Source organism: Pezoporus wallicus, unplaced genomic scaffold (genome assembly GCF_028554395.1).
Source record: "Pezoporus wallicus isolate ANWC-B61680 ecotype Strahan unplaced genomic scaffold, APGP_CSIRO_Pwel_v1 contig_818, whole genome shotgun sequence".
In the NCBI taxonomy this organism is placed as follows: domain Eukaryota; kingdom Metazoa; phylum Chordata; class Aves; order Psittaciformes; family Psittacidae; genus Pezoporus; species Pezoporus wallicus.
In genome coordinates, this window is record NW_026636248.1 from 8745680 (window position 1) to 8770120 (window position 24441).

Sequence of the window (24441 nt, forward strand, 5' to 3'; positions counted from 1 at the left end):
TGTTGTACAGGAAATCAGATGAGAAAAAGACACAAAGAAGAAAAAAACTTGTATGAATTTTGCCTATCTATAATCCAAACTTTAGTCTCAAAAAAGAAACAACAACCACCACTCTTCCCCACTCCAGATACCTAATCCTAAAGCACATAAGACTTAACAGACATTGCATTAGGTTTTTCCTGCATTTTATCAAAATTCTTCAACCTTGCAAAGCCACCACACCTCTAAATAAAAAAAAGTTCTTCTGGGCTCTGGATCCTGGGAGGATTTAGGCAATTTCTCTGTTCAGGGTATGGGATTTTTAGTTTTCTTACCTGAGGATCCTACACTCTGTGTGTTGTACAACTGTCTGATACATTTAAAATACATTTATGAAATTCTTGAGATCAGCCACCCAAAAAAGATTGTCTAACACTAATTTTACAGTCTTATCCAAAATTTTTATTATCTATAGCCCTAGATGATTTACAGTGGCCATCACTGGGCATTAAAATATATGATCTATTGCAGTCCAAAAGAATTAAGCTAGAGCATAAAAGAGTTCAGCCTGTGCTATAATATCAAAACCTCACCAGGACTGTAAATTACATAATCCATTAAAATAATAACTGGGCATGATAGCTAAACAAGTAATTAATTCAACAAATATGTTTATATTTTTGTCATTAAAAGAATAACTAGATTGATTTAGCACATCACAAACAGTGAATAATATCTCTGTTACATTTAATTCCCTTTTTCTTAAAATCACATTATATCAACCACAGACTGAAAGGCTTATTTAAGTATACCTTGTGTTGATGGCTGCATTAACATCTGTGCTTTTATTTATATCCATTTAAACCCACTGAAATTAAAGTGGGTGGTGCTTTGCCTACTTCACCTGTCTCTCTTTTTTCTCTCTTCTCCAAGGCATAATCAAGACTGCTTTGCCAGACATGAGCAGAGAAAACAGGGAACAGTATCAAGTGGTCATCCAGGCCAAAGACATGGGAGGCCAGATGGGAGGACTGTCAGGGACCACAACTGTGAACATCACGCTGACTGATGTCAATGACAACCCTCCTCGCTTCCCTCAGAGTATGGAGCATCTAATAGTTCTGTTGCTTTCCAAGAGCCCCTCTAAAATCAGCTGTTTCACTGTCACCATCTGGGATCTTTTCTCTCCCTTTTTTAAAAGTATAAATAGATTCATATAATGGTTTGTGTTGGAAAGGACCTTAAAGATCATCTAATTCCAACTCTCCTACTATGGGCAGGGACATCTTCTATGAGAATAGGTTGATCAAAGCCCCATCCAACCTGGCCTTAAACACTTCCAGGGATGGGGCATCCACTGCTTCTCTAGGCAACCTGTTCCAGTGTCTCATAACTCTCATATTAAAGAATTTCTTCCTAATTTCTAATCTAAATCTGCCCTCTTTTAGTTTGAAACCATTCTCCTTTGTCCTATCACTACTCTTTGTGGCCCTCTCCTGGACTTGCTTGGGCAGATCCGTATCCCTCTTGTGTTGGGGTCTTCGAAGCTGAACACAGTACTGCAGGTGGTGATTTAGAAAACTCTCTCCTGGGCTTGAAGAAACTTGAAAAACACTTCAGTACCACAGCAATAAGTACACTCAGAATAGTAGATAAAGGTCAACCTAGAAGAGATTTTTAAAAATATGAGAAAACTCTGACAGTGTGGAAGAAAGGATTTTAGAAATTGCATGTAACTTTTTTATCTCTGTTCATGACAACAGATTGCTTTTAAAAAAGAGGGTAGAGGAAGTACTGCAGTCCTCATAAAATATAACTTGAATTCACACTCAAGAGTTTACTTGCTGAGAATCACCTTCATATGGGAAACTCAAATAACAATTTTTACCTGCCTTCCTGTTTGACTTCAGGAGGGGATACTGCTTAAACACCTATAGCATGATATAGCCATAATATTTTGGCAAATAAGAATTCTTGAACCCAAATTAAAATGCAGTGTGGCACATTGCATTATGAGCTTTGTTGCTGAATTAAATTTTTAACACTTCCTAGGAAATCAAACATAAAGAAACATCTGGAGGTTTTGATTTCTTTTTAGATTAGTTATGAAGAGGGTCATACCTTCAAAGACCTATCTAGTTTTGGAAGTTTGTTCCTTCCAAAAATAATTATCTTCCATTTTCTCTTATGTGAGGCAACAATAGGTGAAAATGTGGCCCAAAGCTGAGGGTGAATTGCAAATGCAAGCAACAGAATTTAATGTCAATTAAAAACTCAAGATTGATTTCTTGGAGGGACAGAAGAAAGCAAAATGGCAGTGAACTGTGAAATACTGGTTGTTCCAACTGCATTAAGAAGAAACAAATTTTCTGTTTAGCTTTGTTTCTTGAAAGGAATCTTGGATAGTTAAAAGTGGATAGCCTGAACTGAATTCAAATGGCAATGTAATAAAAATCTCATACATTTTTAATTCAATTGTAATTTAAGCCAAAACAACTATCTCTCATGCCAAAACTGTGTAGCATCACAAAAATGAGGAATGCTTTCAGATGTAAAAACACTAGAGATAGTTATTTATCCTGGAATAAATCATAGGTAGCATGATTGAATCTGTTCTTACAGTATTTCTGCCTCACTGGCTGAACCCTTGAATTTGAGAAAGCCTTCAAATTTACTATTTTGCTCCCAGGAATACTTACTATCATCTCATTTTCAGCCTGGTTTAAAGGAATAATATGAATTTTAGTCTGGGTGGATTGCAGCCAGTCTACTGTTTTCACTTACAACCTTGTAACAGCAAATGCAGTTTAGCATCAAGCATTAGCTTCCATTTTGTTACACAACTATTTTAATATAAGGTATTTATAGTGACACTCTTTTGTACCTAGTCTGCACAACTGGAGATGGAAACTCCTTCTGAACTTAGAGGTTTGGTATAGTCCTCGAACTTAAAAGGAACCTTCAGGACCCTATATGTGTCTTAAAAGAAAGCAAGGACATGTAAATATAGGAAACAGGCTAGTTGCAAGAAAGACACTTGACTATACTTCACTACAGGTCAAAACAATTTATACAGCTTCTTAGAAGACCCTTCAAACAAAGACTGTGAATTTTAACATATGCTACTTTTCAGTCTCTTATAACGTGTTTTTTTCAATGCTTCTAGCTCACTCAGTAAATTAATATTAATTTACATAAGAAAACAGATGTAAAGAAACATTAGATTCTGGAATCTCCCGTGTAAAAATGCTGAATATATCATTTGTGGGTTTTTTACATTTTTCTTGGTAGCAAATAACTGAAAGTATTTATTTAGAAACATTTGTGTCTTGATAGTGACAAAAGCTCTTCATTGACTAGTTCTGGATGGTCAAGAAAACTATTTTTTCTGCAACAGCATGTCTTTATATTTAGATTTTCATTGCATATGTTGTCAGAAAATACATATACATTTCTTTTTTTTTTGTCTGTAATCAGATTTCTTTCTAGCAAGCCTTTATTATAAAAGCATTAAATTAAATCAACCATTGAAAGAGCACAAAAAGTATATACAGGGTAAATTAAAGAAAACCTGAGTGAATCTCCATTGCAATTAACTATAGTGATTAACATGAACATGTATCCACATGCTCTTTATCCTGACTCTTTAGTATGTGTTAACAATAATGGATGAATGAATTACTTTCACACAGAACACCTACAAATCTTGAATATATTTTTTCAAAAGAATAAAAGAAAGCCTGTTTTAGTTTAGTGTCTTTCAAAAAAAAAAAAAATCCACACTGGTTTCTACAAATCTCGTGCTTGGAGAAAAGAAACAAACAAACAAAAAAAAATCTCTTACTATTTCTAAATATATATAGAAACATTTCTAGAAAACATATATACATATATAGTTAAGTAATGAAGGTTAGAACTGGTGTCCCACAATGACAACAACAACAAACCATTAAAAGCACAGTAGTAAAAGGCTTTGAAGAATCACTAAAAATTTTTGTGACAGTTTGTCAATCAACTTCAAACCCTGTTTTAAAGTTTAGTATGATGACTAACAACATTTTTTAAAAATGTTTCAAACTTCAAGTTACTTAAAAAAAATCCAGGTGAAACAGAAAATGTTTTTTATTCAAACTACTAAGCTTCTCAGAACAATAAATACATGATTTTGCTCTTCTAGGTACCTATCAGTTCAGCTCTCCTGAGTCTGCACCGCCTGGGACCCTTCTTGGCAGAATTAAAGCAAATGACCCTGATGTAGGTGAAAATGCAGAGACTGAGTATAGCATCTCCAATGGGGATGGATCAGACATGTTTGATATCGTCACTGACAAGGACACACAGGAAGGGATCATAACTGTCAAAAAGGTTCATTTTTTTCTCCCTCTCTTTTATATGAACTTAGCTCTCCAGATGTTACAGTTATTTTCCCTTTTCCAGGGGAAGGAAAGGTAGATCTCACAAGGGGTCAGGCTGCCAAGAAGTTATTGTATTAGTTTTGTCCTTCTCTTTCTTCAGTATCTGTTATTTTCAAGTCTTGAGGGAAATTTACTGGCATGTCACTTCACATACAGCAATATTTCAGTTGCTACTTGCTACTGTCTGTTCAGTATATATACTCTCATACACAGTACTTTAAAATTAGGGCTGTGAAAACCTGGAGGAGTTCAGTGCACAGTGGGGTTTGCCAGCTGAATGCTGCTGTAAGGCTCACAAGGCTTGGAGGCTTACTTGAAGTTTGATGAACTTACACCTTCAAGGCTAAACCGCCACTTTCTAATCTCTCCAACAGTCAGGTATCTCTGGTACCTAAATTCTGTCTTAAGTCCAAGCTTGGTGAAACATAGTGCTACATATTATGTCAATGGAAGTCCACAGAGTAAAGACACGTGCAGAAATTTAATTCAAAATACCATCTCTGACACATTTATTGGTTTCTTTTTAATGTTTAGACTGTTAAGCTCTGAACACTATTTTTGGTTCTATTCTTACTGAATGTATCGGAAACAACTGATACGTATATATGTCTCTAATATAGATTTATACACATATATTTGAAACATGCATATATTTATGTATGCTCATGTGTATATGTGTGCATATGAATTTATACATCAATATGCATATATGGATCTTCATAACATAAATGTTACACAGATAGATAGGAAATCAGAATTCATATTTTTCTTTTCACACTGGAACATGGAGGCCAAGGACAGGTCTAGGTATGGTAATGGGGGAGGAGTAAGGAAAAGGGAAACAGAACATAGAGCATTTAAGAGCTGGGATAATTGTTATTACCAGTGGCGTGAGAGAAATAAGACCTTTAGCAACTCCCACTGTATACTGAGTCCAAAGTCTCTGCTTCTTTCTCTCTATTTTCCTGTGGGTTGGTTTTCTAGGGGTTCTCCTGGTTTTCAAGGAATCGGAACAAATAATAGGCAGAGGGATCATAATTGCCTTGCTGCTCTATAATTCTCCGTACTTTTTTCATAGCTAGAATCCATCCTAATATACTCCACCTTCACCAAGATACATTAAATTTTAGAGCTTTTGCTCCTAATAATGCCTACACTTCTCATTCAGCATTAAAAACCTAAAATTTCTTGTAAAGTGATTCAATTTTCTTTACTATTATTATTTGCTTCCCAGCATCTCGATTTTGAAAGTAAGATGTTATACACCTTAAGAGTGGAAGCCACCAACACGCATCCTGATCCTCGTTTTCTTCAGCTGAGGCCATTCAAGGACACAGCTTTGCTCAAAATTTCTGTGGAAGACATAGATGAACCTCCAGTGTTCAGCAGACCCTGGTATTTAATAGAGGTAGATGAAGATGCTAAGGAAGGAAGCATTATTGGACAAGTTGTAGCCCAAGATCCAGATATAACAAAGAATGCTATAAAGTAAGCCATTACATAACATAAAATGTTTTAGATGTGGGTCAAGTCTCAGGCACAAAGAGTAATGAGAACACAGTGTAACAGGGAGCCACTGAAGTGATTAAGCACATAAGCGCTACTAAAAAGGGTCACACTGAAATATCTATGGGAACTTGTGAAGTCAAACACAGTTAACAGTGCAGGGTATGCTTTTGAAGGCCAGCCAATAGTCACTAGGTGAAAAGAAAGGAGAGTTTGGCATTTAATTCGCATCCTGTTCTAGTACTTCCACCAAAATTTTCATAAGATTATGGTTTTATACCGTGTTTCCAGTGGCAAAAGTATGCAAAATACTCAAAATGGTAGTGTATTTCTAAACCCCCTGCTGGTTGATGGCAGTCAGCCTTCTGTACTTTCATAATGACCTAGACATAATATTGTCTACCATGTTCCACAGTTTAATTATTTAATTATCACATTATATTAAATAAGAAATATTTGCAATAAAGTCATAACAATTACAGGTAAGAGTTCAGTGCTCCAAAATTGCTGTAATTGTTCGCCACGTGCCATTGTTATCTGCAATGACAAACACAGAACTGAAATTCATGTATTTACCATGCAACTGATTATGAAACCTGATTACTGCACTTCTGAACAAGCCTGTTCTGTCTTGCAGCAGTACAGTTTTAGGTAGGAGGTGTGAGAGGAGGAAGAAAAAATATTTTTAAGTAATCTATGTATAAAATCTCAACTGATATTGACTGGTAACTAGTAGACTAATTAAAACACACCTGTAAACCAAGTTTTTCTTTGCAGAGAAAAAGCAAAGCAAAAAGCAAGTGTCATAAAATAAGCTTTTTAAGAACTTTGATCTTAAACAACAACTAATCCAAACATTTTTCTGATGATTTTGATGGTTCTTGTGACATCTTGAAAATATGATAAATCGATACTTAATTGTATTTGTAATATGTATCCTTTCATGACTGACTTCTCCAAGAAACAATTAGAAAAAATATTACCTAAGAATATTAATTTTTAGTTGTTATTCTGGTATTCACTTTATAAGCTAAAATGCAATTTCAAATATGAATCTAACAACTGCCAACATAAATAGTTTGCTTTTCATTCCACTCACTAGTCTTAAAAAATTGTTTCTCAGTATTTGTAAACTTCTCAGGCAGCTATAAGGAAGCTTAGGTTAATTCTAAAGGACTGCAGTTCTTAACCACAGTTAAAACTGAAAAAATTTTAGAGGTGGTTGTGAGCTAAACTAGAAACTGTAGCAGGAGATAGTGATGCTCAGTTGTACTGTGTCTTGACAGATACTCTGTGGATCGACACACTGACCTTGACAGAGTATTCAACATCTATTCAGGAAATGGATCCTTATTCATCTCAAAGCCACTTGACCGGGAAGAAACTCCCTGGCACAACATCACTGTCATAGCAACTGAAATGAGTAAGTTGGAGATCATTTATCTTGGTAGAACTGAGGAAAGACAAATTTTACAATATCTATGATATATCTTGTTTTGTTAGTTCTGCTCTTATTAAGATATTATCAATAGCCAGAGTATCTTTAAACGCACATCTAGAAGTTCAATTTAATACTTCTGGATTATCTTTGCCCATTTATGAAAAGACAATTAGGAGTTCTTGGGCTCAACAAAACCATGTACATGTATATTAGTATATAACTGGTTCCCTGAGAATTCCCATCAAATAATTCAGTTCAAAGCGATGCTCTGACTTTATCGGAGGGTAAGTGTTTGGAAAGATCCTTGGGAAAAAAGATGCGCATGACAGAAATATAGCACATTTTCGGAATTAGCACTTTAAACAGGGGAAGAAATTATGCCTTACCTCAATTGCTTGAACTTATTGCAGAAAATGGCTTAATTTGAAGCCAGGACTAGAGGAAATTCTTTCTTCTCCAAGTCTGAAGAAAACCCTGGCCCTGAGTATTTCATCTGGATTCTTTACTGTTCAGTTGGACTCTTTTAAAAGATTGGATGTCTCTTTTTTTTTTTTTTCCCACCAACTGATAACAGCCATCAGAGGGGAAAAAGAGACACTGATTCTGGCGAACAACTTTTCTTCCTTCCTTCATCCTCCCTATAGATTCCCCAGGAGTTTATGTGCTTAACAGTCTGGGACTCAGCCAATATGGAGAGATTAATTATATCTCCATTTTCTGAAAGACTGATGCTCACCCTCATAAATATTTTTTTTATTGTTTGGTCAAATATGGTCTCCATTTTTGATGTGTGTACTGTGAGATTCATCTCCAGTGAGAGCTTGCCCCTGGATATCAAGATATATAATCCAGTGGATGATAAAATCTACATATCTCCTTTTTTTGGTTTGGGCGTTTTTTACATCTTGGTTAGAAAAGACAAATTTGGTTTGCTGGTTTTGAGGTCTTTTTTGTGTTGTTGTTGACTGACACTGTTTAACTTCTTTACTGACTTGAACAAGTTAATGTTCTTGACAGCTTGCTATCAGGAAATAGCTTTTGCAATGAATAATTTACTGATGTATGGAATGCAAGTCAATAATAACTCAGTGACCTGTTTTTAGTATAAATCAATTTATAAACTTGCTATTATTTCAAAATATGTATACTAAAATAGAATAATTTATGTCAAATATAAATAGTACTTTTATGCATATAGGATGTATGTCAGCACAACATAAAATATAATTGGTTTAGTATAATCAAAACAAAACATTTATAATGTCTATTGGAAAAAATATATTGGATAATTTCAGGTCTTTTCATAGACATAGACTGTAAAGCTTTCTATTGTAATATAAATAATTTTCTTGTTTCAGATAACCCTAAGCAAAGCAGCCAGATACCTGTCTTCATCCGGATTTTAGACATAAATGATCATGCACCAGTATTTTCCAAATACTATGAAACATTTGTTTGTGAAAATGCAAAAGCAGGACAGGTAAACAAATACTTATGTTACTGAAGAACTTCTAATGAAAGTATCGTGGAATGCCACCATGAAGATTTCAACATATCTTAATTCGAACAACTGCAAACCAACCCAGCCTCTTTATTCCCTACCTTCTACACAAGCTACCGATTCAAAAAAGTGGGAGATAAAACTATTTTACCCTAGTATAATAACATATCATATAATTAAAAATTGTACTTTAACGGTTTTTTCATTCCAAATATCAAAAAATATTTTTCAGAACTATTTATGCATAATGCTACAAAACCCCTTATATTGTTTGATAATTACATTTATTTATGAATTTTTTTTCAAAACCTTAGTTAAGGTAACCACACCTTCAAGTACACAAAGCAGGAATATCTTTTATTATGCTTCAGTAAAGATGTGAAAAATAAACTGTAATGTAACTCTTTTCATTGTAAGTTTAACTTCAGTTTGGAATTGGGTTGAATTTGGTCAAAGTTCATGTATATCTTTTTCTAAACTATCTGTCTCGGCATGATCTAAAAAGACAATAAGTATTGTAGAGAAATTAAAGTGAAAATTTTGAACTGAGAAAAGAGGCAGATCAACAGAACAAAGAGCCAGGATATTACAGAAATCTTTTAATATTATTGCCATTACAATGAACACTTATTTGTGTTAAAGCCAGTCAGCCTTTCAGTTTTAAATCCTTTGAAGAAGGGTGTAAGTTTTGCTGATTTTTAATTCTGAATTTACCAAAGAATTGGATATAATAGCAGATTGGGTACCTCAAGGTTGTCTTTCAAGCATGGGCCAAAGTCCGTAGACTCTCAATAGATGAATTTTTGAGTAGAAAGAAAGTCTTGAGATCATTATTTTCACTAGCACAAATCAGAGTGGGTTCCTACTGTAGTGGAGAAAGGCCAGGGTGGTATTCTAAACACATCTTAGGTCTGTCCTTGTGCATCATTGTTTTTATGCTGACATCATCCAACTGATGTCACTGAAAGTATATGGAATGGCTCAGAATGTGGGATATTTCTTTTATCCTTATAGCATAGTGACCATACAACACTCAAAAGCTTTACAGGGCTGGGGCATGTGGATACCCATCAGGAAGCATGCTCATCATTTACTTTGCTTTTTGTCCAGTGTCATATTCAACACTGTCAAGGGGCTGCACTAAAAGTAGTATAGATGGTGTCTGAGATGAGTCTGGAATTTCAGGTCTTGCAGAACTCTAGACAGAGCAAGAAAATGACATTTTCCAGTTGCAATTCAAATGATGTTTTACGAATGGTTTAACTTAAAAAAAAAAAAAAAAGAAAAAAGAGAGAGACCAAAAAATGGAGAAAAAGAGGATACAGTGGATTGTTGTAGTTGCATTCAATTCTACTTATTGTTTGTTCATTGCACCTAATACTGGAATTTAGGTAAGTAGGTTAGAAAGACAGAGAATACTTTGAGTGAAATCACTTGGCTTTGGAGAGGTACTTGACCATTCTTTTAACGATTTTTTTCAATAAAGTCTTACCAGTTTTCATGCAAATGACATAAATAGAGTCAGGAGAGAGAGGATGTGCATATCAAAGGCAGTAAGGAATTAAAACAGTAGAAAAAATTATTTGAAAAATTAACAAAGAACATTTTTCAAAATAACTAGGGTTTATGGTGTCTTAACCAGAGACATAAATTGTCACATAAGAATACAGTTCAAGCCTTATAGAATGAGAATGATTTTCCTAAATTTCCATTTATTGTACCCTCATAGTTTTGTTTTATGATTTATAAGTTGTTTTTCCAGGTGGAATGCATTCAGATGATTCTAGCCATTAATTTCAAACAGCTGCCATATCAACAAATTCTACCTGTAAAAAAAAAAAAAAATCTCTTTGAACAAGGTGAAATTCAGACAAATAAATCATAAAATTTCATTATAAGAACTGATAAAAAGGTGAGCCATGTACTTTAATTACATAACAGAAAGAAAGGTTCCGAAGCTTACAAATGAAATTAATCATGTGCAATTTTATCAGCCAGCAAACACAGGTTTTGCCATATACTTAAACCAAGTTTAATCCAGGAATACTGCTTGTCAATTTCCTTAACCCAGTCTCCATCTAGCATACTCGAGGAAATATCTATTTACATATAAAATTTCGTTTACCTTTCTGGTAAATTCTGTGCTTTCCTAACAATAGAGGTGATAGAGGCCCATTAGGTAGGCATATTGATGTTCAGAACTCCTTTATATCGAGCATATTAATGTAATCTCAGGATTTATTTTCTTTAATTGAAAAAAATCACAAAAATACTGCAAAGAGAGTGTGCACAATGTGTAGCTGTAAGGCATCCAGACTGTTCTGTCTCTTAACAATTGGATTCCTTAAGACAGGCATCTGAGTTCGATCTGGACATTTAGATATAGTTGACTTAGTATTTCAGAAAATAAATTAACTTTTGTATGTAAGACTACTTTTATTTTGGTGTCTAAAAATAGCGATGAATATAGACATACAAACTTGATTATTTTGGCCTAGGATGCTAAGTTCCAGACTGCCCATATCACTCATGTTTAGCAGTCCCCCTAGAATACAATAAAGATATAGGATCATGCTGTGTCCATTTAGTACTAGTCCTCCTTATTTTAACAATCACCTAAAGCAGCTGTCTTACTAGAATCATTATTGTTTCTTCACATGTCATAGCAGTGCTTCTTCCTCTGGTGCCCGTAACAGGAAAAACAGACTGAAAAGATAAATGCATTTAGCTAATTTTTCAAATTTCCTTTATTTAAATCAGGCCCAGCTATTAATCACACCACTCTCTAAATCTCAGGTACACCAGTAATCAATCAAAATGATCAACTATTGCTCTCTGCCATAAAGTGGCATTACTCATTCTCAACATCAGCTGATAGCAGAGGCTGCATTTGTTGTTTTTCAGGTAGCTTTAGGAGGGCCAGAGGAAGAAAACATTCTGGGTTCTCTCCTTTTCCCTGCTACTCTTTTGTCTCCAAAAAAAAATGCTATGACTGGGGAGAAACATTGTCACTAGAGGTGCGTAAATAGCTACATTCATTAGGCTGGAACAGATTTGTCACCGTGCAAGTGATGGCTAATACACAGGCTAAAGAGAAGTATGCTGCAGCCTTCCTTTGAAACAGTTTAGAAATCCTTAATCCTTTGATGGCATGCTAGAACCCCAGGGACTGTTGTGGGGAAGGCTCTGATATAAGTTTTCTCATGCTCTTGTCAGGGAATTAATTGGGTCTTTTTTGCTGGATTAGAGGATGAGTCCTCTCCATGGAAACCGGGAAGATTTACTTGAAAAGGAAACTGATTTAACTGAACAAGTTGCTAGAAACAATTTAGCTAATTTAAACACCCCTCAGTAATAGTATTTAAGAAAATAACCTGTGTCACTTCTTTTGATCTGACACTATATTTTCCTGCCATACAGGGGCTCTTAGACATCAGAATAGGGAAAGAGTTTGCTTTCTCCTCAGAGAGCTGGCAGATTTTTCTCTTCATTAGTCTTCATACCCTCTTTTTTTCTTCAGATGGAGCAGAAGGAGATCACATTTTTCACATGGCCTTTGCTAATTATCAGTTATGAGTTGTTGCTCCATTGTAGCTGCCTTCTCTAGGTAGACACCCATTAGCTTCATTTAGTGAGAGACCCATGCTAACGTCTTTTTTTTTGAAGTAAGAACTGGAGTTCAAGGGAGAATTTTCCAACTTCTGGTTAAGCATTCAGTTCTGCTTCAGCACTGCCAACATATTTGTGGAACAGAGCCAAGACTTGAAAACCAAACTGTTTTGCATTACCAAACATGAAGCTTTATTAAGTAGCAGACATTTTAGAACATTCTTAAGACATAAAGCATCAAGATCAAAGGTTTATTCCAGCTTACACACGTGTGATGGAGACTATTTTCTGCAGTTAGCACTATACAGTTGTATATGCTAAAATTGTGCCTTAACATGTGTTGATTACTCAAGCCACAAAATGACAATATGGGCATCCACTGACAGCTGGATTGATTTTGAAACACTTCTATGAGGGGACACTTGAACTATATTATTATTTTACTCATAAAGTAATGTAGCCACTTCAAATTCTACAAAAAATCTGTATCCCACGCACTTGCACTGTGCTGTGTTATTAATACATTCAAGATTAGTGAGAGATATTTGCCCTAACAGATCATACAGGCAGGAAAAGTGTTAAGAGCAAGAAAGTTTAGGATAAATGCAAATTTGCTCCTTAACCATTCCCTCGAAACATTTCCACACTACTACGTTCCAATGCCTGCAAAAGCACGGTCTCTCTCACAATATGTTTTTTCACAGTTTATTGCAGACAAAGCAGTGAGGTCTTTTCAGATTCCTTGAGATATATTTGTAGCACAAAGCAAGTTCAATAAATTTTAAAAATGACAGGGCCAGTGCTGTGAGATCCAGGGTTTGTTCTGCCCTCTCTTATACCACTTCTGAAAAAAGTGTCAGACAAAACCAAACAGCAAAATCTCCCAAATATTATTCTCTCCAGTGCCTGGTGATAATTTTAAAGTTTTATCTCAGAAGCAGCTGAAAGTAGATAAATGACATTTGAGAATTTCTCTGTTGTACAATATCTAGGTTTAACTAAGAGCATAATAAAACAAGAACAAAAGCCCAACTGATTCAAGTGGATTGAAGGTCTACCCCTCTGCATATCTATAATCATGTTCAAGAAACAACAAAATTCAGCAGCTTAACAACGTATGTCTCCAGTGGTCTTACTTCTCTGAGATTGTGAATCTGATTTTCATGCTATATGACAATTACATTCTTTTAAAACTTCTACGAAAACAGACCATCTTTAAATTCCCATGAAAGTGACATTATTTCTCATTGTCCTTTTTACAATGAGTTTTAAAAGAAGGAATTTTGAAAAAAAAGAAAGTTTAAAAGTATGACGGCAACCACTGATATGCTGCTGTTTTAAAAAGAAGCACCAGCAGATTACATGACATACATTGTATTTGTCTCAAATCTTGTTTTATTAGTAGGAATTTTCAATCAGCAAATACATCTGTCCACCCATAGACCTCATCTTGTTCAGCTTTCTCCAATGGCCCTTTCAAGAATCTTTCTGAAGCATGTTGCTGCATTTTTAAATTTTGAACCCTGAATCCAATGTGCAACTGTACTTTATTCATATGACATGCCAAGCTAGCACAGCCTGAAAAGCCCATCTTAGAAGTGGCTAGCTGATGCTGACCACTACACTGTTAAACAATGCACTACTAGTTTAATGTTTATTTCATTGTTTCCTGTATTCCTTTTAGAGGCAGTCCCAAGACTGAACCCAACCCAAGTCTCCTGCTTGTGCAATTCTCTGTGTCCACAGATGCAGCCTCAGAAACAGTAAGGGCATGCTCTGAAGCACACAGGGACCCTTGTTATTTCAGAATGCCCCCACCTAACATTTATTCCCTTTCTATCTTTAAAACAGCTTAAAGAATACTGGAGAGCAGGCTTCATCTAGGGATGTACCAGATATGCATAAGGAATCTGTTACTGGACAATTTGGTCGACTCCAATAATTTTTTCAAAGATGAGTATGAATAACTAAAACATAGCCCGAACATAAGCTACAATCACAATTTTGTCTGTGTTGTAAGTCATGGCCTTAAAAGTACAGTATGCAGGAGAAAAACCAACCAACCATCCAAAAGCTAGAAAGCAAACACCACCCGCACACCCCCAAACCAGTATATAATTAAACTATTTCCGTATTTGACAAAATTATGCCAATGGAAAATAAGTCCAACCCCCTTAACAGAATCTCTGGCTCGATCATGAATGAAATTCTTCAAGAAATTTTTCCAGTGGGAGCAATTCTTCATTTGCAACTCATCTTATATTGTAGAGCTGTTACAACCAGTTTGTCCTGAGTGCAAAAGAGAAAACTCTATATAAATACCTAAGTTTAAATTTTCAGTACCCTCAAAAACAAATGACCCCTAAAAACTTGAACTTTCTCAATATGATCTACTCAGCTAAGAGACTATTACTGAACATGTGAAGTGCACAACCCTCAAAATAATGACAATAATACTACATTTCCCAAATTGTGCTCATTCACATGGGAAACTATGGAAGAAAGAAAAAAAAAAAGGGATTTGTTTTTCTCTAAGCCTGATATGATTTAAATATGTTTGAGTAAAGGCAATTTCTTGAAATAATTCTTCCCTTATAAAGTTTACAGTGTCAGAGATATTTCTCTGAATGCCTGGTGAAAAGGGATCATAACCCAATGTCCATAACTGATTCAAGAGGGAAGAATATATTTCCAACATGAAAGTAAAAAATGTACATTAAATGGTACTATTTATTTTTTTTTCATGTAACTGTAATACTTAAGAAGAACCACATCTCTTTCATTTCTGCAGTGGTTGTCCTTAACATCATTCTTTTTTTATTTACAGCTGCATAAGTGGGAAAAAAAATAATCCTTAATTAGATAACATTTCTAATTTTTTTTTGCTTATTCATCATTTGGAAAAATTCACCTGCAATCATTTTCTTATTGCTCTTCTATTCTCCAATCTTTCCTTTGGGAAGAACAGCTGGTTCTCAATTTATGCAGCCAATAGTTAGAACAGGTAATAAGCTTGAGGGTTTTGTTTGGTTGGTTATTTCTTTCCTTCTTCTCAGTAAATTTTGAATGTAATTAGATTTTGTTTATGCCTGCTATTATTCTCCTCCATGTCAGTAGCACATAAAGGGAATCAAATACAGATCCTACAAACATCCCACTGATTACATCTCAAAAAGCCTTAAGATACACAACTGCTATTTCTGGTAGCTATGATATCAGGTTGTTTTCTCCTTGAGTTTTTCAGCAAGTGATTGTTCAAACATTGTCACTCATTTTACCTCTCTGATACTTTAATAATTTTTCATTTTTTTTCAAATGTGTAAAAATGTGAGAGAAAAAAATTCTCATTTCAATTTGGTATTTTAGTCCTATCAGTTTTTTTTTTTTTTTTTTTTTAGCAATGTTAAATTTTTGCATTAAAAAATGCAAAACCAAAATCAAGCACTATCCTTGTCTAGCTCTCTGTATTGCTGCTCTCTGTACTACTACTCTCAGAGGCAGATTACAGCAAAGACAAATGCAATGGGACATTGGAGAAAATGTCATATTTACTGAAAAGTCTACTTTGCCATAAACAGCGATTTGGCTAATCTTGGGGAACAAATAAAAATTTAAAATATGTAAAATAAATCTAAAGAGCAACAATCATCAGATGCTTGGAAAAAATGAAGAAACCTTCATATGTAGATATTATTCTAATCATATTTAGAAAAACTGCATAATCCTGCCTTCAGTATAGTCACATCTTCTTGTACATGGCTGATATTCACAAATTACCCTTCAAGACCTTAATATGCCACAATTATTTTTTAATAACAACTTAATATTATTATCTTTAATAAAAGTATTCTAAGATTAATTAGAAAATAAGAGGGCCAAATACTCATTGTGCAGCACAGGATTAGCAGCAGCAGTGTTCTGAACGAAACAGTAAGAAAAAAAAATCCATATTTTTGGTAGCCCTGTAACTATGTTTCTCTAGTACAGAATTTCATCCTGAGTGATGCTGGACACCCTCCAAAATTTAACTGTATCTTCAAGTCCTGCTCAAGCTGATGCTCAGAGAAAGTACATAAGGGAAAGCCATTCTTGATTGCTACAGAGCTTAAAAATTGTATTACTTGTCAATTACTGTATTTCTTGAAGAAGCCATGCTGCACTTCCCCTGGAAATATCTGAAAAACAAGGCTTGAAGTCTTTGATAACAAGTAGCTTTGATGTCTGTGGAATTTCAAGGCACCCTACATACAGGAAATACTCAAAACCTCAAGACAGGCACTGACTTTTACACATCTTTGAAAGAAAGAAGCCTGCTGAGATCTTTTTGCCTTAAAATTTAGGTGTCATAGGAACTCAGCTGTACTGAGTTGCAGCATCCTCAGCTGAAGCTTATTCCCATTCTTATGCCACCAGCCTTTGTCATATTGTGATTGAATGCAAACCTGTCTTTGTAAGTCAAGGTGGAGTGTGGTCACTCTCTAGTGCAATACCCACTAAGGAGTGCAAAGGACATAGCAGTCATTTATATGTCTCACTGGAGTTACTACATGCAATATGGTATGGTGTTATCTGCTGCAAGTCATTTCACAAATCACAGCTATTCCCAGATATTTCCCTTCCTCGTTCTGCAGCTGTTTTTCATAGCCTCACCAAGTCAAAGTGCTGGCATGTATGTGTGTCTACATATACATGAGTACATATCCCTACACATTTTGATGCAACAGGAAAGCCTGTGTAATCTAGAACTACTGATGAAGCCTCTTTTTTTTAGTCCACTCTACTCTGACCATATGATGGTATCATCATCACTAGTTCCCAGCTGAGTGGCCTTGTTAGGGCAGCTATAAAGCTCCACAGTCAGAGGTTTCAATTTAGGAGGGAGTAAAGCATCTCTTTTTATTACCTCAGGAGAACCAAGCATCCTGCCAGTGCAGTACGCTAATTTATTGCGAAGAGCAGATGAGGTAGACTGGGAATTAGACAGACTTAACAACTGGTTTATACACTGCTCCGTGTCATTGCTACATGAAGCCACAGGAGGTTTATGGCTTATTCACAAGGGCAATTGTTTCTGTATCACTGCAATATACTGAGTAAAAACCAAAGTACAGCACTGTCTTGCAGTGAAACTGGTCCCTTTTTCATCCTCCTTTATGTGTTTAAACAATAAACCAACAGTTGGCTTATTGTAACCTCTGCTGTGTTTATGTGGGGTAAATTTGGCTTAGGATATCAGTTTGTGTCTTCAGACAGAGATTAACTGAATTTTTACTGGACATGAAAATCAGAGATCTTATTTCAAGTGCTAGATTTCTAAAATACCATGAAATATTGTTTTTTTTTTTTTTATAGCTAATACAAACTGTGAGTGCAGTTGACAAAGACGATCCCCCTCGAGGACATAGATTTTTCTTTGAGTTGGTGCCAGAATTTGCTGTTCATCCAAACTTCTCCATTGTAGACAACAAAGGTAACTGCACACCAGTACCATCCTCCTCCTTGCCCCAGCCCTAATACCACATAACACTTCATCTAGCAACATTTACTGATTTCTGCTTTTCTGTTCTAGATAACACAGCAGGAATTATGACTAGAAGAAACGGATACAGCCGTAGTAAGATGAGTACCTATTTCCTGCCAATCATAATATTTGACAATGACTACCCAATCCAGAGCAGCACTGGCACGCTGACAATTCGAGTGTGTGCCTGTGACAGCCGGGGGAACATGCAGTCCTGCAACGCTGAGGCTTTGCTCTTCCCTGCTGGACTCAGCACAGGGGCACTGGTTGCCATTCTCCTCTGCATCATTATCCTGCTGGGTAAGTTTTGTGACAAGATGTTTAATTGACTAAGCAAAGGTCTGGTCAGTCCTAGACCCCTGTTATTCTTTAACTTTAATTTAGACACGGGACTTCTTGTAGCTGAGTGACAAGTTTTTCAGTGATAAAAAAATATCAATTATACTAGTTGCTTAATCATTAATTATTTGTGATTTTTATACTCAGGAAATAGCTCAAGAGTATAGAAGAGAAATCTTCAATTGCTTGCAAGTGGTAGAGAGAGCAGCTGATTAAATAAAGTGAGCACAGAAGTTAGATGTATGTTTGGAGACATAAGGTGATATACGAAGAAAACAGAATAAATGCTAGCTCATAACCTGGTGTAAGAACATAAAACCTGCAACTTGCATGTTTTGCTTACAAGAGAAATGCCTCCTTGAAAGTTCCATCATCTCTACATTCCAGTCAAAACCTGTGGAAAACCTCCTTCCCTTTCCACCTATCCTAGCAAAAACAGATTGCCACAGGAACAGTGGCAAAGATTGTAGGTGTCAGTTCATATAATTCTAAGGCGATCACTTTTTTTCAGCTTTTAGACTGGACTCAAACTGCCTCTGGTAAATATTCAGAAGACCACAGAGGGCAGTAGGAGGAAGGCAATGTGTAGGAACTACACCTGTATTGCTGATCTCAGGGAAGCAAGGCTACTTATCTCTAACAAACTGATTAAACATACTGGACATTGCCCAGAAACAGTCTGAGCAGCAGAACTTGAAAGATACCATTTCCAGCAGGCAATTATGTTTCAGATGCTGACAGATCTGGCTCTACACCTTACATAGTTCTTAACACCATGTCAGCAGGCTCCTAGTCTTCAGAGCCGTCTTTCATGTCTCAACAAAGACCATGAAATGTGTACCAGGAAAAACATAGCCTTACTCACTCACTAGGAAAACATCACTCTGATGGGCTGCAGTGCTTCGGCACAGAAACATTGAACTGAAAACAAAAATCAAATTGTGCCTTAGGACCATGACAGCACATGAGACTGAGAACAGGCTCAGGGACCAGTGCTATGCCCTGTGCAAAACAAGTGTGACCACTTCGTGTCTCTTTGAACAGACCCCACTGTACTTAGTCCTTACAGTCTTATCTGTACTCTAGTACAGATACAGCTGAAGCCAGAGTAGCATAAGAGTGAAGAGTATCTAAACAAAATTGTTAGTCTACTGCTGGTGTGATTCTTGGCACCTTATTTAGTTGTTCAACAAGATGTAAGATGTTAGAATAGTAGACTAGTGTCAACATGCCTGAAGTAGGAGACATATATCTAAGTACCTAGCTGTGAAAGACACTTCTTAATCTTTCAGTGATCTAGCCTACTGCTGTATATGAAGCAGCATATGTAAGTGGGCTATTATTTGTCTAGCATCAAGAAAATATGAAAAGAATGGCTCCTGTACAGATACAAAACCTGCAAGTAAAACAGATGAGCTTTTACACTCACAGGATTGTGCCATGACATGTGGAAGATCTGAAATACCCCCTCCCTACCCTCAGTATGTCCAGTCTTCCCTTTTATTTGACAGTACTCACATCAATCAAAATAAAAACTTTGCCTCCTAAGACTCAGCAAAAGTGCTCAGCACTGCTATGTCTCATTTGCAGGTAACCTTGTTGGCCTCTCCTATTTACTCCAGCTGTTGGGGCTACAGACAGATTTTTCAATGTATTCAAGCACTGAATTCCTACTGAAATCAATAGCATTTAGGCACCAGCATATATTTACAAACCTAAACTTCAGTATTTCATCTTCCTCTGAAGAAGTTCACTTCTGTGTCAATCCTTACCTCTCCAGAAGTAAGAGTTATTCAACTAACATTCCTTAAACTAGGGGGATCATGTTTTAAAAAGGAAATATTTAGTATCAAAGGCTGGATTTCAATTCTTGCAGTCATTGAAGCCAAAAATAGTTTTGTCAATAATATTAATAGCTGATGGCCTTCAGGTTCTTATATGTCAGAAGGACAAGTAGATCCTGTTTTCAAAGGTGACTTGGCACTTAGGAATACCTTAATTACTAGCTTTCAAGAATGCAAATTACTTTTGAAAAGGAGATTCAACTACACTTGATGAAATCACTCTTAGTGACTGCCAGGAAGGTGGTACTTCACAAAACTAAAATCAAAGTCAAACCCTAGTAGGATGATATATTTTAAGACGTCATCTGCTTTTCAACTTCATCTTAAGCATACATTTATTTCAAATAAATATTTTAATAATTGCTCCCACAGTTTTAAGAAACAAGTTTTTGACTGCTATAAAATCATTAATATTTTTTTCCATATCAACTTCAACTTGGAGATAGCTTTTATCCCTATTTTTCCCAGTAAAAATCCCATTCCAGACTTAAAAATTTTCCAGTTCAAGTTATTGCAAAATATTTTATTTTTTCAATTTCAAACTTCTAATTTCTTCAATCATCTTTTGTTTCCTTTCAGTATTAGTTGTCTTGTTTACAGCCCTCAAGAGACAGAGGAAGAAAGAACCTTTGATCATCTCAAAGGACGATGTTCGGGACAACATTGTTACCTACAATGATGAAGGAGGTGGGGAAGAAGACACCCAGGCTTTTGACATTGGCACACTGAGAAATCCAGAAGCAAGGGAAGAAAGTAAGATGAGAAGAGATGTTATACCAGAAACTATATTTCAGATAAGACGGACTGCACCTCTTTGGGAAAACATTGATGTCCAAGATTTTATTCACAGAAGGTTAAAGGAAAATGATTTAGACCCAGCTGCCCCTCCTTATGATTCACTAGCAACGTATGCTTATGAAGGAAATGATTCCATAGCAAATTCACTCAGCTCCCTGGAATCACTTACTACAGAGGGCAACCAAGACTATGATTACCTCAGCGACTGGGGCCCTCGATTTAAAAAACTAGCAGATATGTATGGTGGAGAGGACAGTGATAGAGACTGAAAAAGTAATCTGTGACCTGGTCAGTGTTAGTGGAATTCATGTCTATGTTACTAGATAAAGTGATCTACTCTCACTTGGGAATAAAAAATTTACAAAAAAATAAATGTTGTCTTAGTAAGGGTTTGCTTAATCAGTAAGTCAACGTGAATGAATATGAATGATTTAGATTTTAAAAAATCTATAATTCATCCTCTTTGCCTAGGAACCTCTGATGAAAGTTTTTATTGACAATGAAAAGACAATAAAAGGCTTTTTGTGCCTTTAATAATGAGATGGAAACTTGATTTTTTTCTTTTTAATTGCTTTGCGTTACCTTTCCTACTACCTGGGACATTGTGCACCTGCATTGTAACATAGTCTCAAAAATATACTTTAAAAAATATTAATATTACTGCCATATTTATTGAGTTAAAGAATGTCTGTGTGCTGATTCATCATGATATTTTTATATATGTATATTTATATTTTTGTATTTTTATTAAATAAATTAGTATTTATAAAAACAATACTCACGTACTTTATTAATTATAAGGCACTGTCCAATCTTTCTGAACAAATGAAGCTTCATATTGTGAAATAATTAATTTTTTAAATGCATCTTCTTATATTGGATTAGTGGTTGAAATGTACTGTGCAAGAACAATATGGAGAGAGTGCTCTTTAATGGGAATGCAGTGTAGAAAAAAGAAAAGTTATATTGAAAAAGTGATCATAAATAAATGACTTGCAATGTGTATTACTACATGGCATAATAATATAGTTTCATAGTGAAACTTGCTCCCACACACCTTCTTATATGAAGTAACCAGAGAGAGGGTTTAACAGATATATGCCTGGGGATTTAAGGAACCATGAAGGTTTGTTTATTCTTGTAGATATGAAAACTATTTTGTAATATTTTTAATGGAATAATTAAGCAAACATCAATAATGAAAAGAAGCCTTTTGTATTCTAATCTTATTTTGGGTTTTGAGGCAATTAGACAAATCAGACATGTTACTAATAGGGTTTTTTTTTAAGTCAAAGTGAGCCAAACAGTAAAACAAAGTCCAACTAATATTTTGCTGAAGATGTCAATGTTCTCTTTCTTCAACAAAGTGCATACATTTGCATATTTTCTAAAGACTTAATGACAATCTTCAAGTATATATATGTGTTTAAAATCCATTTTCTGGATCAGTTTTTATGCAATGCACACTTTTTTTTTGAAAGCACAGGATAGGAAGAATTTACATAAATCACGTGTCTAACTTGAAAAGTTGCAATGGTTTCTATGCATGCATTTAAAAAAAGGAACACAACAAAACAAACCTCAAATGTATGAAAAAGAATCAAAATTGTTAATAATACAGGATGTACAGTATCCATAGCATTTTCATTTTTAATATCAACATTAGGGAAAACCAAGTGCATATAGATTTCCAAAATGATAATGTTTTAAGGTTTTCACTAGATTACTTAGTTATTTTTCAGATCTTTTCAAAAAGAAAATTAAGATGCAGATTAGCAATATAATGTAGATCACTGAGACACATATCTCTTACCAAAAAGATAATAAAGAGGTCACACACAAGGTCACTTCACCCAGACAGAGGAACACATGCCTGCCTAATGTTTTCCTTTCTACAATGTTGACTTTCATACTATTTGTCTAAAATATCTCTTTGCTATTATTTATTTCATCTCTCTACCATATTCTTCTGTCTTCCCCAGTGATGCATCTCAAGTTTTCTGACACTGAACTACTTTTGGGGGTGAGGCATGTATGTGAGTGTGAGGGGATTGGGATTGCAAATAAACACCTGACACAGCCCACTGTGAGCTGTGTATGGGGTATGCAAACCTACATGGCGAGCAAAAAATTTTAGTGACACAAAAAATTCAAAATAACCCACAGCCATGTGGCAGCCATGTACATGGATCTGATGTAATAACAAGATATTGGTGTATAGCTCAGTGGTTTAAAAATGCATATTTCTTTTTTATTTCTTTTGAAGGTCAGAAGAGAAATGACCAGGTCAAAAAAACAGTTGTGACTGCTAAGGGCCAAGATAAACTTACTAACTCCTGAGGAAATACTGTGGGATTTAGTCATCATTCCAAACAGACTTAAATTGATTTTGAATGTGCTCTCCACAGGGTTAAGAGCAAATAAGCTGAAAAAAAGTAGTGAAAAGGAGCAAAAATGATCACTGAAATATTCTAAGTGAATTTTCCAAGAAAAAAGAAAACAACCCAAAAGTAAATCCACCCCATCTCAAAGTTCGGGTTAAAAAAAAAAAAAAGAAAAAAAAAAGGAGGAATAGATGAACTTGTTGGGTTTTAATATTTACGTATTTTATATTTCTTTTCACTTTAAATGATTTTTTCTTAACATCCTCAGAGTTACAAGCTTATCCAGACAAACTGTCTTATCAGTAAAAAATAATGCTGGAAACAATCTCCCACAAAAGGTTCCATCTTTCAATGAAATGCTGAAACAGACTCCTTACACTAGGTTAAACAACTTAAGTGCAATGACCACCATACACAAAGATGGCTAAATTTTTTGTCATTTCATAAAATGGTTGTTTTCAGAGTAGATGAGCCTGCAGTGCCTTTTCTTATGCATTCATGACAGCAGGCATTAACGCCTTCTGCTCTACCAAAAGCATTTCAATGTCTAATGGTCTAACATACACTGAAAGTTGCATTTTGAAGTCACGTTCACACTTCACTCCTCACTTGTGCTAAGTAGACAGATAGAACATGTAAGTGTTTGGGTCATTGCTTACTGGAATATTTTTACATGTAATGTAAAACAAAACAAAACAACCCAAAAAACAGTATCTGGAAGTCAAATATTTCTATCTCTTCTATGGGAAGAGGAATGGGAGAGAGAGGTAATCTAGAAGAATTTTCCAAGAACACAATATGAATGTTACCTCTCTGCATATGACTGTCTATACATATGAGTGAATGTGTATACATGCATATATTAAAAAAAAAATCTGACTTTATAAGATTAATAAGCAGAAACACTTAGGTACCACTTCAGATACCAGTCTAAAACGAAAAAAAAAAAAATATGGCAGAGTACAAGACACTTTCAACTACATGCAAACGAAAGGACAAACCAATTTGATATTTTTGTTATAAGTTATATTTCACTCTTTGGTTCAGTTTCAGTTCATAATTCTAAGTAGGAGGGATCTGGCTTGCATTTCACTTAAAAATGAC

The 24441-nt window shown here is 35.2% G+C and overlaps 1 protein-coding gene across 2 annotated transcripts in view; it reads left to right on the forward strand.

Moving 5' to 3' along the window:
• LOC130593923 (cadherin-9) overlaps positions 1-21528 on the forward strand; it is a 65725-nt gene extending 44197 nt beyond the window's left edge. Inside the window, exons 4-11 of one of the 2 annotated variants that reach the window (XM_057399424.1) lie at positions 913-1080; positions 4157-4344; positions 5629-5882; positions 7187-7323; positions 8700-8821; positions 17804-17921; positions 18021-18272; positions 20735-21528. In XM_057399424.1, coding sequence (XP_057255407.1) covers positions 913-1080; positions 4157-4344; positions 5629-5882; positions 7187-7323; positions 8700-8821; positions 17804-17921; positions 18021-18272; positions 20735-21222 — 1727 coding nt within the window. In that variant the 3' untranslated portion in view covers positions 21223-21528. The remainder of the gene's footprint in view (positions 1-912; positions 1081-4156; positions 4345-5628; positions 5883-7186; positions 7324-8699; positions 8822-17803; positions 17922-18020; positions 18273-20734) is intronic. The other variant, XM_057399425.1, reaches the window with a different exon arrangement.
• Positions 21529-24441: the final 2913 nt, after the last annotated feature.